The sequence below is a fragment of the Dipodomys spectabilis genome, unplaced genomic scaffold (assembly GCF_019054845.1).
Source record: "Dipodomys spectabilis isolate Male_0828 unplaced genomic scaffold, ASM1905484v1 ptg000264l, whole genome shotgun sequence".
In the NCBI taxonomy this organism is placed as follows: Eukaryota; Metazoa; Chordata; class Mammalia; order Rodentia; family Heteromyidae; genus Dipodomys; species Dipodomys spectabilis.
Window position 1 is genome coordinate 7,719,973 of NW_024870941.1, and position 18,676 is coordinate 7,738,648.

The 18,676-nt window shown below is 51.7% G+C and overlaps 1 protein-coding gene across 1 annotated transcript in view; it reads right to left on the bottom strand.

Moving 5' to 3' along the window:
* Positions 1–14,411: 14,411 nt before the first annotated feature.
* Kcnk9 (potassium two pore domain channel subfamily K member 9) overlaps positions 14,412–18,676 on the bottom strand; it is a 33,605-nt gene continuing 29,340 nt past the window's right edge. The window contains exon 2 of the mRNA XM_042700012.1: positions 14,412–15,238. Within this exon, the coding sequence (XP_042555946.1) occupies positions 14,412–15,238 (827 nt within the window). The remainder of the gene's footprint in view (positions 15,239–18,676) is intronic.

The window sequence follows — 18,676 nt, forward strand, 5'->3', positions numbered from 1 at the left end:
TAGCAGTTCTAGGCTGGCTGACACCTAGGAAATTGCCCAGTGGAGTCAACAAGCTTTCCTTGCTCTTTGGGCCTCACCACCTGCCTGGAGTTGTACCCAGCCTCCCGGCTGCACCATACACTCTCCCTCACACTCCTACAAGGCTGTGTCTGGCCTCAGATTACAGCCAAGACCAGGTTTGTTGTTTGCTGCCTATCCCTAACTATACCTACAACTTGAAAAATCAGATCCACTTTTAATGCAAAGCCATGTTCTGATGTAGCTATTTGAGAGATGGTGGGGACCAGAGGAGCAGGCGGGCTCTGCTCCTCTTATCTGGAGGGTCACTGTCCCTGCTCTAAGAAGCAAAAGCAGAGCCTTGGAAGTGAATGACACACTCAAAGGAATGGAAAGGGCTATACATGCCAAAGACAACATACCATTAACCAATACCTGGTGGCAGTACTCACTGCATGTGCTTACACCTCTGCTGTTATCTGGAGATGTGGACTAGCCATCAAAGTTGTGCAGATGTTTATTGTGAACTTATAAGGTGCCGGACACCAACCACCTGAGGAGCCAGTGTCCTCAAGGACAATGGCTCAGGTTTTGCCAATACCAATGGTGCTCTCTCTTTCTCGCTCTCTCTCTTTCCCCCCACCCCCCGGGTCCTTCAGCTGTCAGCTCTAAGCTTAGCAGCCATTATTTTAAAAGCTTCATGTCTGTGAAACAAAGGAAAGAAAATTCTGGAGGTTCTCACATGGTGCTATAGCCAAGGACTTGAAGTCCTGTCACTTTACCCATGGTTTATTTGCCAGAGTAAGTCATGTGACTGCACCTACACTAGGAGACCAGGAAGTATACCCTGGCCCGGCCTGGAGGGTGGAGGGCTGGGGAGCTGGGGCAGGTGAGAACACAGCATCACTAGTCTGTGTGGGAGGAATAGTGTGAGACAAATGAAATGGGTGATCTTAGGAGAGTGGATTGTTTTCAGTCCTTCTGGATGAAGGAAGCTCAAGAATTTCTTTGAGATAATTCACGAGGGAAGTGTTCCAAGGAGGTGGGCATAGATCTGTGGGAACAGGACTTACAACACAGGGAGGAATGTGGCCCTTCTTTCTTTATATGCACATGTACCTTTCATCATGTAGTGTTTGGAGGTCATCTTACAGAGCCAGCGGCCCATGGAAGGCGCTTTAGAAAAGGCTGAGTTCTTGTAGCACTTAGAGGCTGGCATGAGGCCCAGCTCAACTCAAGCTAATATGTTTTCACTTGATGACGTCCACCCAGCCCTCTCAAGATGAGAACACTAAATAGTAGAGCTGGCTCGTCCAGATTGTTTGCAGACTCATCCCCATAAAATACCAAAGTTCCTGACATGGCTAATTCAGCTTTGGTGGTTTGGTTTGGTCTGGTCTGGCCTAGTCTGGATTTTGTGCTGTACTGAGACTTGAACTCAGGCCCTCACACTCTTGCTTGGATTTTTCACTCAAGGCTGGTGCACTTTCAGCCACAGCTCCGCTGAGATGGCTAATTCAGAGGGGCATGCGAAGGGGCCGCCCATGGAGAAGCAGCTCAGTTGAAAACATGCCCTCCAGCCTGGAGCACCCACGTTTGTCCATGGATAGACCCCACAGGAGTACATTACTACTGCAAGGGTCCTGGGGCCTCTTTATCTCCTTGGTACCAGCCGGACTGGAGTATATATAATGCCTTTTCCCTTGGGGGTTCTCTTCAGGGAGCCCCCAGAGTGACAGGGGTGTGATCTTCTGGTTTGTCAGACCTTCCCTATCATACCCTGCAACCGGGGTGAGGTCTACATCTCAGTGACCCTGACTTGCAAGCACAGGAGGTCCTTTGGCAGCTGCACTGGAATTTCTGGGCAGGAGAGGGGACAAGGATTTGTGTCTCTGCCATGACCAGAGGACATGGGGGAAGCCTCATGGGAGGAAAGGAAGTAATGGAGTCAGATTCAAGAAATATGCTGCAAGTATGGCCGGCAGGATTTCCTGCCGGGTAGAATGTGGAGTGGGAAAGAGAAGAGGCAGTGATCCCACGGGCTTAGCTAGGAAGCTGGAGCTGCCTCTTCCTGCATGCCGGGAGGAGTTCACCGCTGGGTGAGTGAGGCTCCTGATGGCCATCAGAAGTCCAGGCAGCGACGTGGAAAAGGCTATCCGCTGTGGAAACTGGAGTCTCTATAGAATGTGGATGGTGGGAAAGCAAGCAAGCGGGAGGGAGTCGGGTGAGAGTGCGGGGTCCACCGCCATCCTTGGGCCGCTGCAAGGGGTCCGAGGGGACCAAGACCACCTGGGTCTTCATGGCCCCGGTGTAGCTTCCCGCGACACCAAGGTGGAGAAAAGGGGCTTCCTCTCTAAGCGGCGAATCATGCTTTAGCCCTATTCCACAGGTTGTGTATATTTTCCTTAACCCAAAGCAGGCATCATGGACAGCCAGATATGAGCAGATTCTTTGGGGAGGGAGCGGGGTAAGGACCGTGCTCTCTCTCCCTGCTGTCACTGGGCAGACGCGTTCCTCCAGTCTCCCACTGCCACGGCTGCTTTGCCCATGGAGGTGGGAGGGGGAGCTGGGTGGAGCAGTGCAGCATAAAGGAGATGGGAGCGGCATCGCTTTGCCTGCCACATGCATGGCCTCTGGGAGCAAGGTGTAGGTCAAAGGCCAGAGGGTGGACCACAGCAAGACTCCTTCCATGCCTGCATCATCTGGAGGGGAAGAATGATCTCACAGCTAAAAGTAGGGGTGCCGGCTCTGACAGCCTTCAAGTCCGGCTCTGTGGCTCCCTTTTACAGATGACGTGCTGTTGTCGGTCAGAACACTTGACCTCAGGGTGGAAGGAGGGTTGGGTGAGTTCACATGTGTCAGAGTGTAGAATGAGGATCTGCACATGGTAGCCCCCACACCAGCTCTGGACCAGGCTGGTATGTGCGGCCAGCAGATGGCTTTCCATGATGCCATCCATGGAAAGACACATCAAGGGGAGAATGTTTTTGAGGTGCATGGAAGTTGAATTCTGAGTTCTGCAGCTGAAGTGGTTTGCGGGCCCGGGGTGTGGGCTGTGGAGCCCAGTTATCGCTCTGTCTCATGCACTGCACTCTTTGGATAGCTACAGGAAATTTTTGCTTAGGAAATCCCACACCTGAGGTGGGGGAGGAGGGAGAAACACTTCTCTAGGAGCAACTTGTAATGGATTCATATATATTGTTAAGAAAGAGCCGGTGGTTAAGGGGGTCGGTGTCGCTAGGATGAGCCCCAGGCCAGTGCCAGGGAAAGACACAGAGCTGAGAAGCCAGCAGGGACTCGAGGAACAAATCACACATCCTGCCAGATAGACAGGTCCAAGCCTTTGTGCCCCTGGGGCTCCCAAACAGGACCTCGGTCTCTTCACTCCCATTCAGCTGAGAGTTGGGACAATCTGGAGACCAAGAAGCATCCTGCAGTGCGGCCCTTACACCCCAGGTGGTACAGGTGAATCGTGGCTGGAAATGCATGTTCCTAGGCCCTATCCCAAAGCCCCCTGAGGACAAGGCTCCACAAACTCCATCCCCTGAGCCCACCTGCTTCTCTGAGGCAAAGCCAGAATGCAGGCAGCTGCTGCAGGCTTGGGGGCATACTGGATTAGAGAGAGAACTCGGCACTTGCTGTGGCCTCTATTTTCCCTCCTATCTTCCACACATAGGCAGGATTAAAACAATAAATAAAAGGGAGCAAGATGATGTCTTTTTTTTATTAAGATCTCTTATCTAGAAAGGGGAACAGAAGCCAGCAGAGCCGTCTCAGCTCTGTTGAGGTCAGGTGTTCATTTGGATCTGATTCCAGGCCCTCTTCAAATTCTTATTCACCCACCCTATGGCTCCTGCCTCCAACTGTGCGAACGGGGTGTCCAGGAAGGTTATTTTCATGTTTGAGGGTACCTTTTTAACTATAGAGTGAACTCCAGGCCCACGTCCCCACTTTCCCTGAGGGAAGACCAAGACATAGTTGCAGACGTGCTATAGAGATTTTAATGAAAAAAAAAAAAACTAGAAAAGTAAATGTAATATTTTCCAATGCTACAGTAAATGATTCTTGTCCCAATAAAGACTTGTAAAATATATACAGGGTCACTTAATGCACTTGTTACAGAAGAAAGAAGCAATCCCTGGCATAAGGTATATATTAAACACAAGCTGGATGTCTAGTGAGACATGTAAACATCGACACCGGGGTTTTTTTGGTTTTCTTTCCTCGTTTTTTTAGGTAAGCTAGTGGTCGCATTCTGCAAAGCTTCAGAATGGCATTCTAAGGCCATTTGTGAAGACGCCTTCTCTACAAGGCTGAGCGGCAGAGAGTGGAATAAGGACATGGTGGTGGTGGCAGCAGCAGCGGCAGCAGGCATCTCGGGATCTGGATCTGCGGTCACGTAGAAATCGCCAGTCTTGCCAGGTCCAGTATGGAATCCAACCAAAGGCAGGGCATCTCTGTGCCATGCCAATCAGGCCTGTCGTGCACACCCACCCACCCAGGCTACCGCCAGGGGCTCAAGACAAGCCAGGCCACCCTCCAGGGATGGGGCCCTCGGGTCCCTAGGACAATTCTTATCAAACTGCCCTGGCTTCCCTCCCCTGCCCCTCAGGATTATCCTGGCAGCCTCTGAGAGTTCTGCCACCAAAACCAACACACCCTTACACCCTACCGCGCGCCACCATCCAGCTTCGCAAGAAATCACAAACAAAAAAACAACACAAGAATCCAGAGACCCAGAGATATCCAGTGAGCACACACGCGTGGGCATGTGCGCGCACACACGCACACACACACACACACACACACACACCCCAAAGTACTACAGAAAGGTCCATAGCTCCCTGCCCCACCCCTCCCAGGTTGAAGCCCTGTGAATAGATACCCACCATTTGACAACTGTGAATTTGGCACTGATTCAAACTTCATTTCTATGCGTGGGTCACAAATGACAGAGTTTTGGGGTTTTTTTTTCTTTCCTTGTTGGTGTTAAGAGGCACAAGGATACACATGTGGCTGGAGTTAACATTGTACAGCTAAGAAGGACTGTCAGCAATTTGTTGGCCTGCCAGAAAGAGGCTAGAAATTCCTCTTCCTTGTTAAACAATTCAGTGGTTTAAATCCTGCTCGTCATCTTCTTGGACGCCTGTGTCTCTTGTCTCCTCTGTGTGTGTCATAGCAAACACTGTCATCAATGGGATCTCCACTGGGTAGCCAACATCCCCATGGGAGTGTTCCCAGTGGTACCAAACCAGTTCCCTACCTCAGCACAGTGTCTGTTTGGTGACAATTTCTGAGAAGACAGAGGGTGGGCTGAGATGAACTCAGAAGGACCTTCCCCAACCCAAAACAAAATTCTATTTGTGGGCTGAATAAGCAAAGGTATAATTAGCCCTTTTTAGGGGTGCACTCTTCTCTGAGGAACCATCAAACTATAGAGAAATCTTGTTAATTGTAGGTGCTGCCTCACTAGGTCCCCACTACCCACATCTTTAGTTTTCTGTCCCTCTTCTGAAGTGAAACAATCCCTGAGGCAGGTGGCAGTTCCATCCCTGGGCCTGCGGCCCTGTCCTGAGCCCTTATGCGTCTTGGAAGCCTGTGGTCTTTTGGGCTACCAGCCTCTTGGGGCTGGGAAGGACTGTCACCTTGGAGCTCCCCGCAGCACCTCTTTGCTGTAGCCAATCACAAATGCCCCATGTGCTCTGTAAGGAGCTACAAGACACACAGACGAGCCCACAGTCCATGCCACGCAGAATAAGGGAACCCTGTGGAGGGTCATGGCTACTGCCTACCATCCTCTTGGGTGAGGAAAGGCAAGAATTCCCCCAGGCTCCTCCCTCAGGGAAAGGTAGGTTTTAGCTCCCTGACCGATGCCCCCCTGCCCCCCCCCACCAGTATCCAAGCTTCTGGCTCCCTGAGGACTGACTTCCGGGGACATAGGGGAGAGTCATTGGATGGGGCTGCACCCCATGGTGGAGACCTGGGTCTTCAGTGAGAGGAGGTCCACAGAACAACTTGACCTGGAAAATGGAAAGTCCCGGGAGAGACAAGTTGGCCCACACTTAGGAACCTGGTCCCATCCTAGAAGCCTGGAACCTCCTCTGACCCCTCCCACCCGAGTGCCAACAGAGTCCTGTGCGGGGACACTGTGCATCTCATCTAGACTGGCCCCTGGGCGACACGCGCTTCCAACTGGCCATTCCCTGGTTTTTTAGGAGAAGACAAGAAGGGACTTGTCAAGGCCCTGTAACCCAATTGCGCCTGAGTAGAGAAGGGGATCCAGGGCCAGATCTTAGCAACGCGCCCACTTCCTGACGAGCTGAGAGAAGCATGCTTGACACCTTCTGCTTTCCAAGCCAAAGCTCGGGCTGAAGTTTAGAAGACCGTCCCCCCCCCCCCAAATCAAGCATGGCTCTCTGGATGCCAAAGTCCCCCGTATATTGGGCTGGAATCTCCAAAGAGATGGGACCCAAAAGTGAATGGGAACATGTAAAAAAAAAAATCAGGATTCCCAAGTAGGTCTCCTTGCCCCTCAAAGCAGGTCCTTCCCTCCCCCACCCCTCCCCATCTCCCCTCCTCTTCCCTTCGTCCTATGTGACTATCACCAACCAAGAGTGAGACCAAAAACCAAGCCCAGCCCCCACGCTGCCCACCTGTGTGTCCCACGCGGCCCCTCGGGGCCGATTCTCATCTCTGTGTTCTGGAAGGTCAGCCAACACCAGAAGCTCCAGGAGAGTGTTCCACCTTAATCCTTCTGGAATATTCCCACCCTTCCAGACCCTTCCTTTATACGTGGAGAAGGAAAGGAGAGCAAGATGGGGTGTGTGCTCCCAGATGACAGCTTTGCGCATAGCCATCCTCGAGTTGTTCTCCCAGAAAGGGAGACCCGTGGGGGGGGGGGGAGGGGTCACACAGTAGAGCAGTGTGGGTCCAGTCAAAGCCCCTCATCGCGTGTGGGGGCCACCCGGGCTTCTGGGAGTCCTGACCCCTGCATTATGCTGCCCTGGCCCCTCACAGGCCCTCTAGCATGCTCATGCCAGAGAACTCTCTACCGAAGGTCCGGATGTCCCTCTGCGGTCTGCGGAAGCTGAGGAGATGCCTGAGAACAAAGGTCTGCATGGTTAATCACGACAACCAAGGCTCAGCCAGGACTTGGCCTTTATCCACGGTGCCTAGCACAGGGTAGCCCACTTGAACCAAGCAAAGAAACTGGCATAGTCAGTGACTGCCCGTGTAGGCAGACATTGCTCTCCAACGCCCACCCATGTGGAAAACCTCGGCCCAGCACCAGCCTCCCCGCCCCACCATGCAGTCTCCCTGGAGGCAGCCCCCCCCTCCCCAGGCATGCCTTTACTTGTCCTCTGTGGCCACCCGAGGACCCCGGCCGGACCCCTCCCCATGCGTGAGGACAGGCACTCTGAAGACACCCGGATCGGAGGTCTCGTTTTGCTACTCTTCCGAGCATTGTCTGCCCACCTACCAAGCGGAAGTCAGTCCTGTGACCACCCCACATCCAGCAGGCAGAGCGAGCATGGATCCGGGGGGGGGGGGGGGGGCAAGGCCACTTTGTCTGTACAGGACTGTGTCTGGAGCACTGGAGCTCCAATCATGGTGTGAACCTCCACAGAACAAAGACAGCGGACGCTCTTCCAGGGAGTAGAGGCAACACTAGCACACGGTCACCGCAGAGCAAGTGCCTGGACCATGCCATCGCACCCAGTTGGCCTCTCTGTGCAGCAGCCCTCCAGGCTGAAGGTACGGAGACTGAGGCTTGGAGGGGCAAAGCCACCACCCACCTGTGAATGGCAGAGGTTGGTCCGGGTGTGTGAGGTGCCAGGCCTGAGCAGCTTCCACTCCATGTGCTGCTCTACGGGGGGAGACGGGGGCGGGGGTAGGGGCCAGAGACACAAGCAGCAGGTACAGTGGCTGACGTATGGAGTCCTGTGCCACCGTGGATGTATCACCAAAATGCCACTCGCTCAACCCAGTTTCCTAGTGGTCTCCCCCCCACAGGGACCACCGACCATTGCGGGGGAAATGATGAGCTGGGTCTGAGGGTGTACCAGCCCTCACCTTGTAGGAAGTGCCTGGTTCGAGAATGTACATGACCTCAAGTGACCCAGCGACCACCCTGGCAAGTTAAGGTGTCCTTGATTATGGTTCGGCATGGGCCCTGTGGCAAGATGTCAGAAATGTGTCTTGTGCTGCCCCCCCACTCTCTGGGTACCCCCCCATACACTCCCTTTCCCAAGACAGGGCCCCACTAGGATTTCTTCCCAGTGTGTTGGTCCATGAGAGAAATACAGCTGGGGACCTCACAGAGGAGGACGCTGCTAAACCCAGGTGGGGCCAGAAGAGACGGGAGAGACTTTGAAAGGAGGAGCGTGAGGTTCCATCTCCTCCACCACGAAGCGGAGGAGCAGTGGCAGGGTCCTGCGTGGTGTGTTTCCCTTATCGAAGGAAAGGGGGCCTCGCTATGGCAGCCATACTTCCTTGAAACCAGAACAGAGAGGGCTGGGCCCTGGAACGTGCCAGAGCAAATACATCAAAGACCAGGGCCACAAACCACAGCCCTCAGTGGCCAGGTACAATCACCTAACCATGGGCCCCACTTCTATGGCAGAGAAGGCGGGGAGGGTGTGGTAGTCAGGGAGGAGCTGTGTCCGGCAGCCCAGGGGGCTCCCGGCGACCCTCGGACAAGCATGTCTCTGTGCATTCTGCCTAGGTACAGCCGTACCATCCCCACGCGCGGTTGGGGGGGGGGGGGTTAGCTGACGCTCTCCCGCGCGGTGGCGGTCCCGGGGAGAGGTCAGAAATCTGAAGCCTGCTTGGGCTGAGCAGTGACACCCAGCATCCGTGGACACTTCTCCTGACGAGGCGGTTAGGTCCCCTAACAGAGGAAAACAACATTTAATATGACTTATTTATTCACAGTAAAAGCAGTAACCACAGAGGTCCCCAGAGAGACAAAACATCAAATGGCAGAAATCATAGCCACGCGACATCAACCACATTTTCTTGCCAACAGTGAGTTCCTCTTCCTGAGGGAACAAGCAGACAGAAGCGGATCACGGGCATTCTACAAGACTAAGGGCCTGGACTCTTCAAAAATATCAATATCAGGAGACACACACAGTGAGGGAGATGCCCTCAATTGGGGAGAGGGGGGGTGGGGAGTTGGGAACAACAAGACAAGCGGGTGGGGGAGGGGCACATCATCTTAGATGGCATCATTGATTCACAAACAAGCTCTGCAGGGCATTGTTGGACGCTGGGGGAGGTCTGCATACAGGGTCCTATCAGATAACAGTGTAGGTGCACTAAACTTGACTACAGTACTATTATGTGAGCGTGGACTGGTTCATGGTCGATATACAATGTATTCTTTGGCTGAACCACCTAAAAGTTGTAGACATCGTGACATCATCCTCCAACTATGTCTGCGTGAGTGTTGAGGTGGGGGAGACGTACTGAGGCTGAGGTTTCTGGCTAAGAATATAAGGAGGTGCATGGTGCTCTTTCAACTCCTCTGGAACTGGAGTTTTGCTAAACAAAGTTGGTTCAGGGATGTGGGAAGAGGGGGGTGGTCATAGATTTTTGTTTTGTTTTGTTCTGAAGCAGCAGCCTCTAGCGAGATGTGGCCACAAGGAACCACAGAAAGTGGCTTTGTGCCTAGCACGTTGGGGAACCCAGGATGTACTGGGCCTCTGTCCTTCTGATACTATTGCTCTCTACCATTCTTGTGTCTCTTCCTCCTTCTCAGTGGTTCAACCTTCAGATATGCCCAGAACACCCAGGCCAGAAGTCTTCATGGGTCACGTTCATTCTGTGCTACCTGCTCGTAATTTCCACCCGTGCTATCTGGTTGGGTGAAGGAGAAAGCTTCAGAGGCCCAGAAAGTGAAAAGACTTTCAGGAGCCCAGGGAGACAAGACACAAGAAAATGGCCCCTGTCCTGTCTCCCCCTCCCCCAAACTAGGATGCTTCTATGTCCCACAAAGACCCTGACGCTGGATGAAACACATTTTGGAAGCGAGAACAGTAATACACCACTTTCAGAACCAAGCCACCGTTCACAGAAGCAGAAGCAACTATCAGAAAGGACCCATTCCAGAGCACACCTCAGATCCTGTACCTCTGCAGGTGCCCTTAACAGGTATCTTCATTAAGGCTTATTATTTGCAAAAGAATATGACAAAAAGAAATGGGCCAGAAGCCTCTCAATAATGAGTGATCACTTTCTCTCTCTCTCTCTCTCTCTCTCTCTCTCTCTCTCTCTCTCTCTCTCTCTCTCTCTCTCTTTCTCTCTCTATCTCTCCCTCCCTCCCTCCCTCCCTCTCTCATTGTGCATGGACAACTGAGTTCTCTCTGAGTTCTCTCTCCAGCTTCCAACTGCCAGCAACGGTGGAAATCAGAACTCATAAGGCTTTGAGATCTGGATGAAGCAGAGGAAAATGACCTGTCTCTGCTAAGCTGTAAGTTTCTTGGTTCTTCTTCAGATTCTCTCTGTCTCTCTCTTTCTCCCTATCTCTCTCTCTGCTCAGAGAACAGACGGGCAAGCCAATCTGCTATGATCCTGCAGAATACAGGTACACTCCATACCGTAGGAACATAGCCCTTCTGAGAGAGTGATTCAAGTTAAAGTGTAAGGAGCTCGCTGGGCTTAGATCCAGCTGCCTTGGTTTCCAGGCAGTGGCTCAAGCAGAAGAAAGCAACCCCACCATGGGGCTACCCAGGAATCTCTTAAACCCAGAGAGCGTGGCTCATTCTGATGTGAAAACATTCAACAGTCTAATGGCTGAGACAGCACCTTCCACCTGGGAAGAGGTGCTTAAGGATCATAATGGGATGGTCTTCCAAAGCACTGAGCCCAGGGCCCTGGGCTCATCCACACCAATGCCCACTTCCTCCTATCTTTGATGGAGTTGAGATGGAGATCACTTAGCAGATAAAAGTTCAAGTGTGTCAGATCTTGTTAAGTATATACAAGGCATATTGACTTCTAGGAACCGCTTGGCAAGCCAAGGTCCAGCGATCCTGGTAGAATGTGGCTCAGCTTGAGCTCATTCTCAAAGAAGCTAAATCCCACATGCACACAGGCTGATGGAGTTCTCCTCCCGCGCCGAATAGGCCTGGTTAACTGGAGAAAGGGATCAAGATACACCTGGCTCAAAGGAATCACCAAGGGCCCGAGGGAGGGGGAGAGGCTGGGGACAGAAACACAACAAAGTCTAGCAACGGGAGGGATCTTTGGAAGGCTGTACACAATAATAACGACACAAGCAGCCAGAACAACAGCAGAAAGATTAACAAGTTTGAAGGCCTAAATTCTGGCCATGAGACTTCAGACACGCATCGGCCCTCCTGGACCACGATCTCAGCCTCTGGAAATGAGGGAGCTCAGCCCTGAGCCTCCCTCGCTTGGGTTTTCCCTCTGTCTCCTGCTGGCTGTGTGGCAGGCTCTCCACACACAGCCCCCTCCTGTCTCATCAAGAGAGGGGTCTTGGGGGTTTCATTTCCCCCTGCCCTTGCCCCAAGAGCACTTGACTTAGATGAGCCCGGAGAACAGCGTGGCCGGGCCCCGAGCTGGGGGAACAGATCAGCCACTGGGGAAGAAGATCCACTCAACAAGAAGCAAGCCAAGGTTCAACCTCTACCCCTAAGTGCTCTGACGTTGAAAACCTTGGGGAGAAGAAGACTGGGAGCCCAACTTGCAAAGGCTGAACTGCCAGCTGAGATCGGAAGAGCCGGGAGGGCTCCAGGCTGCCTCCATCAGTGGTGACCCATGAGGAGAAGCCAGACTTCATCCTACCGTCCTGAGTCCTACAGCCGGGAAGAGAAGGCGGTGGGAGTGGGAGGGAATGTTTTCTAGACTTCCCTGTAAGGACGGCCCTCTCCCTGTCACCTGAAACCTTCGAGCGGAATGGTCAGTGCCTGACCACTTGTGCGGGAAACCAGCTGGGAAGAGAGGCTGGCTGGCTGCCTCCCCAGCCTCCCCAGCCTCGGCCTGGCACACACACGGAAGGCTCCCTCCTCGGAGGGCTAAGTCAGGGTACCTTGGTGTAGGCTAGTCGGTATTTGGTTACTTCTGGGTCGGGACTGAGACGCAGTCTCAGTTTTGGCGAGTTACTGGCTCTGTGACGCCCAGCAGCCCTTTGGTTCTGCCGGTGCCCCAGCGCCGTGTGCACAGCAGCAGTGATTGCGCACACACCCCCACACTGGAGGGCAAGTCTTACAGATTCCAGGAAGCCCCTCCAAGGCGTAAAGTACTGCAGATATGCATTAGCATCGGCACGCCTGTGACCTCCTAGAAGCTCTTCACAGAGAAAACAATTCAAGATGAGCGATTGCTTCTATTCTCTGGACAGACCAGAGAGCCCTGTGGAGGGCGGTGCACAAAACACAATCTCAAACAAGTGAACTGACAAAGACCTTGAAGTCTGATAGCTGTCAACTTTGGCCAAGAGAGTCTGAGGTCCACAGACTCCTTCGGAAGGTCCTGTGTCCTAGACGAAGGGGACATTTCAACACAGGGTAGCATTAAAGTGCATGCACAGCCTTTTCAGAGGAGTCTTGAGTGCTCCTAAGTTCAGCCCAATGGCTAGGACTGGTGGCTTTTGGGTGCTGTGTCCTTTAAGAAATCCTGTAGACCAGTGAGCGTGCTCCTTCTGAGTAGTGCGGCCAAAGCCCATCTTTCATCCAAGAGCCAGGAACTTCCAGTGTGTGAAGGAGTTGAGATTATGAGTGAATGGGTGGTTTTAGAAATGGCGGGGATGAGGATGAAAGAAATTAGAGTCCCTCAGTGAACATGGAGGCCAAACTGTCCTTGATTTCTTGTCATCGTTAGGGCCTACAAAATGTGCCATATTCTCTAGCCTAAACTGTCCCCTAAGAGATTAACAAGTCTTCCCTTTGGGGGGTCATTCCTACTTAGAGTGGGGAAAATCTCTCCACTACCCAGACAAAAATCATGCCCTGAGATTGACCACTTATCAGCAGGCCGAACTACAGCCTCTAAACTCTTCCTGAGACCAGCGTCAACTTCCCCTATTTACAGATCAAATGCGATCAGAGAACATTTTGGAAATTTTATATATATATATATATATATATATATATATGTATATGTATATATATGATTATATACATATACATATATATATATATATATATATATACATACATATAGCAAGGAATGCCCTGTCACTTTTTGTTAGGAAAAGAAACCACATCCACATACTAATGCCCACTCTCATCCAAGCATTCCAAAACTATAAATCTTCTTCATGCAGTTGGACAAAATCATTGTCATCATTGTGGTCCTCCTCCTCCTCCTCCTCCTCAATAAGAGGGAAATAATAAAATAGACTCTCTGGGGTTCCAACAATTTTCCAATTTCCACTGACAATTCCAGCTGCATGGCAAATTGTTGGAACTGGAGATGATAAACATTTTTAAATGTCTCAAACAAATGAATACTGGTGGCTTTTGACTGTTCCGCTGCTGCATTGCTGCTCACAGTGCATACCAGTTTCACAAAGTGCTTTTCATTTTTTAATTTTTTAAACCGGTAAGCTAAAATGATCCATGCCGTCTTACCCCATCACCCCCCTGAAAGGAAGTGAATATAATTTGGAATCTAGTATTTTGAAGCTATGGTCATGACACTTTGGGGTTGAAGACGACTCAGGGGTCACACTTGATTTGGCAAGATGATAAATTAAAAATTCCTGTGGGTTTGGATGGGGAGCAGCCTGGTGCGGGCAACTCAGAGAAGTGTGGGAGAGGGTAGAGAAATGAGTACCTGATTCTTTCCATCTTGTCGCCCGACATCCCCCCACACACACACACACAGAGAGCACACACTCCTGTACACACGTACCCGTACACGCAGCCACCCAGTCCTTGGGGAGAAAGAAAGTATTTAGGTCAGAGGCACCGCTAAGGGTGGGCCGTCAAAGGGTCCCAGCGCCGTGAGCAACGTGGTGCTGGGCATTCTCTCAGCTCTGTCTTGGTGCTTTTTGCTCTCACATCTGTCCTATAGGAAAGCCACCCAGAGAAGGAGACAGGGTGAGGAAGAAATGTAAGGCATACTTTGATGAGAAAGGAAAAAGAAAGAAGGAAAGAAAGAAAGAAAGAGAGAGAGAACAGAAGCCCATGCTTCAGGCTCAGGTGTGACTTTCAGAGAGGGTGGGCCTCAATTTCCCCTTGGGACTGCTCTCCCTGGCTGGAAAGGTGGAAAAGAAATGCAAACTCAGGAGAAAAGGAGAAAGGAGAGAAAGGAATGGTGATGACTGTAAGGACAACAAAAGATAATAATAATAATAATAAATAAAGGAGGAAAAGACGAGTTGGGCCAATGGAACTTACATCACATGACCAATGTCTCCTCCGGCCTACTTCCCTCCCCACACCTTAGACGGACTTGCGACGCCGGGTCAGCTGCAGGTTGTCGGCAGCGAAGCTGACCACCCCGGGCGACACGGAGCTGAGCGGCGACGGCAGGAGGCTGTTCTTCAGCGTGCTGGGCGACAGCTCCTCCACCCTGTAGGAGATGGACTGCACGGACTGCTGGGCCAGCTTGGCGCGGGCGATGCGGATGGCCGGGCGGTAGCAGGAGCAGGCGCAGGCGGACTGCTGGTCGGCGCCGCCCTCGGCCCTGCGCCGCCGCAGGGGCCGGCTCTCGGGGGCCTCCTCCGACACCTGGATCACCATGCTGCTCGGGTTGCCCGGGAGCGCCGCCTCTGCCCCCTCGGGCTGCTCCTCCTCATCACCATTCATGGTCAGGAAGCGCAGGACCACGAGGTTGAGGAAGGCCCCGATGACGGTCAGCCCCACCAGGATGTACATGAAGCTGAAGGCCACGTAGAAGGGCTTCCTCTGCAGGGCGCCCTTGGTCTGCAGCGCCACATAGTCACCGAAGCCGATGGTGGTCAGCGTGATGAAGCAGTAGTAATAGGCGTGGAAGAAGCTCCACTCCTCGCACTGGGAGAAGGCGGCCGCGCCGATGCACAGGGTGCCCATGCACGAGAAGAAGCCCACGGTGACCATGTTCTCCATGGACACGTCGGTGTTGCGCATGCCGCAGCACTTCTTGATGCGCTTCAGCAGGTAGCGCACGAAGGTGTTCATGCGCTCGCCCAGGCTCTGGAACATGACCAGGGTCAGGGGGATGCCCAGCACCGCGTAGAACATGCAGAAGGCCTTGCCCGCATCGGTGCCGGGGGCCGCATGTCCGTAACCTGCAGCGGGCAAGACAAGAACAGGGAGACGGTGGTCAGCGGGGCCCGGGGAGCCCTTCTTGGGGTGGCAAAGCAGGGGAGGTGACCATATCCTGAAAAAGGCCATGGAAGAAGCAAGAAAAGCAGTTTGGTTTTTTAGGGGGGAGGGGGTTGTTTTGGGATGACTTACCTTTTCATTGTGTTATTTTATTACCTTTAGGCTGTAATACACAGGGGTTTCAGGGCAATGTGTCCATCTGTGAGTGCAGTGCATCTCGATCAACATCTCCCTTCCTTTCACGTTCCTCCTCCTCTCTCCGCCCAAGGTACCTGGTTGCATTCTCACCGATGTGCGTCGCATAGTGTGACCGTGTTCACCACCCCCTTCCTCTTTCCATGTGTACACACACCCTCCAAAAACCAGTTTGTTTTGTTCAATGAGGGTTGGGGGGGAGGGTTAAGTTGAGAGGAGATCGGGTGTGCAGAAAATCCACAACCCGAAACATTCTGAATGTTTCCACAGGCAGGACCTCCAGCACCATCAAACTCTGTCTCGTGTATAAACTTATCTAAAACTGTTACATAAATATAAGCGAATTTCATATGTATCTTCAGATCCCATCCCCCAAATATGTCATTCTGTGAGTGCAAATATCCCCAAATCCCAAACACTGCTGGCCCAAGCATTTTGGGAAAAGGACGTCCAACCTGTACCGTAGCACTAGATAAGGAGACTTGGTCAAGAAATGTCACTTGTGCTTTGATGTTAGAGAGGTTGACGGCATTTCAGTGTTCTTAGAACCACACAGTTATAAACTACCAAAGTACAAGACTCAAGGGAGAACATGAAATACACTCACCGTGGAGCCACAGGAAGAGTGCTCTGAGAATGACCGCTGTGTATGGGGCGCCACGCCAAACCGTCCCACCTCCAAAGCCACCCAACCCCTCAACAAGTGATGATTCCACCACTACTGCTGAGAAAAATGAGTGACCTGACTTCAGTCAGGATCTGAGCCGTGAGCTTTCAGCCACCAGGATGAGACAAAAGTTAAGACTTAATGAGGAGAGGCAATGGCAGAGCAGGACATGAATATCATGAATGCAAGAGTTTCTACCCCATTTGTCCGTACTATGTCACCCACTACTAGTTAATATCTAAAAGGTAAGACATGGCTCTAATAATAAGTTCATGCCAGTGTGCAAGTCTAGCCTTGATAGAAGTGAGGAAATAAGCCACCCTTAAAAGCCCTGGATAGGGTTTTGTGCAACATGCTAAAAGGAATACAAGACTCAGTAGATAATAGCTGGAGTTCTGAAATGGATACTGTTAAGGAAAAAAGTCTAGATTGCGAAGTGTTTGGGGCACAGCACAGCCTGGGGTCCTCCATCAAGGATGGCTGCACTTATATTTCCCTGAGCCTCATGCTCATGGTAACTGAGCTGCCTTTGGTACCTTGGGTGTGAAAGAACTTCTGCCAACACAGGTGTCTTTGTCTGATACATGGAATAACAAAATACCCAGGTGGGTTGCTGGCCAGATCTGCTGAAACCTGGGTCCAACCCAGGACCCAGGACCCAGCAGAAACCTGCCAGAGCTGTCTTCCCCCTGACACTCTCTGCTCTAACCAACACTCCTTACTAGGATCTTGTCATGCGAGGCTAGGTCTGGCAGTGTCTCTTCAGGAGGCCTTCTCCTCATCGTTTCTGTCCCTCTATCCCACCACCCCATCCAGCCCTAAGCGCTGACCTCTCAGGAATCCTACGACCCAAAAAAAAAAAACCCAAAGTTGGAGCCAGGCCAGAGACAATAGGTGAGGAAATAGAAAGCTGAAATAGATAGATAGATAGATAGATAGATAGATAGATAGATAGATAGGCAGGAAGGCAGGCAGGCAGACAGACAGACAGACAGACAAACAGACAGACAGACAGACAGACAGAAATTGACTATTCTGAAGAATACAGATGGGGTGGGGTGAAATTCACAATGCCCCCAAGACCCAAGGATAATATCAAAAGAAATTCCAGAAGAAAAGGAGATATCTAACAACACAGGAAAAGATGAAGATTTTAAAAATGGCCAAAATCCTGGTGCGGGGGTAGAGATGGGAAGGGATGGAAGGGAAACAAAGGAGGAGGCAACAATGCTTGATAAGAAATGTACTCATTACCATGCCCATGTCATTGTAACCCCTCTGTACGGTATTCTCATAATAAAAAAAGAAAAAAGAAAAAGAAAAAAATGGCCAAAATTAACCAATTAGCCAGTTCTGGTTCTAATAAATTCACTGGATGAAATAAATAACAGCCTTGTCTGAGCCCTACGTTGCATACCAAGTGCCATCCACGCTTACCTGTACCTGCCCCGTGAAACGGGATAAATCCCCAAGCAGGGTAAGTACAAAGGAAACCATCCCTCTTCCACACTGAAGAAAACCACAGAGAGACCCTGGAGAAATCAGCCAGAGGGAAGTGAATGCAGAGGAAATGCCTGATGATGGCTGATTTTTGATCCTAAACAATGAGAACCAAGAAACAATGGGTTCACGTCTTTACCAAAGAGAAAGACTATAGACTCTGAATCCCCAAAAAACAGTCCTCCTGGTGAAGGCAAAGTACAGTCATTCTCAGACTGGAAGAAGTCATTAGCAGCAGCATGCAGACTGGAGGAAGTTGTTGTGCTTGGGGAAAGGGCGCCAGATGGAAACTTGGGTCTTTAAGAGAGAAAGCAGCTCATTGTGCTAAACAAGTCAGAGAACATACACACAGATGGGACCCCCACTCCATGGCCGCATGACTCGCCTGTGCAGCTGATCCGCAAGCCAGGTGCGTGATGGAGAGGGTGGATGCAAAGGTGGTCAGTGTGAGGCTAACAGGTCTGGGTGAGATACATTCAGTAGAGACAATCAACGGGTCAAAACCTGCTGCACCCCTTCTGTGCAAGTGAAGGTCAAAAGCAGGCTGGCTGCCTTCCCATGGCCTGGAGAGCAATACGCCTGTGTCACCTGCCTCAGACTGTGCCAGCCTTTCTCCCGCTCCCATGTCACTGTGTGGAAGAGCTCTTTGCCCCGCTCCACTGACCACACATCTCAGTGGGCCATACACACGCATGACAGGGTAGGAGAGAGAAACATGACCACTGGCCACAGACCTTCCATGCTAATAAATGCCCTCAGATGCCGACTGGCTTGCTGGGCAGTCCCAGTGGAGGACACTTTGGTCTCGACCATTGGTAGACTGGACCATTCCTCCTTCTCCCTGGCCAGTCTATGAGTTGCAGTTCAGCCAGGGCCTTATCCTGATGCAAATCTCCAGGTCCCTGGGTCTAGTGTAAAGGAAGTCCTCGGAACCTAGAGGCACACCCTGCTGTTTAAATGAGTTCCATCCTCCTTCAGAGTACTGGGAAATTCTAGCTAAGCCTCAAGCTCACCCCAAAGACAAAGGAGCCAGGCATGC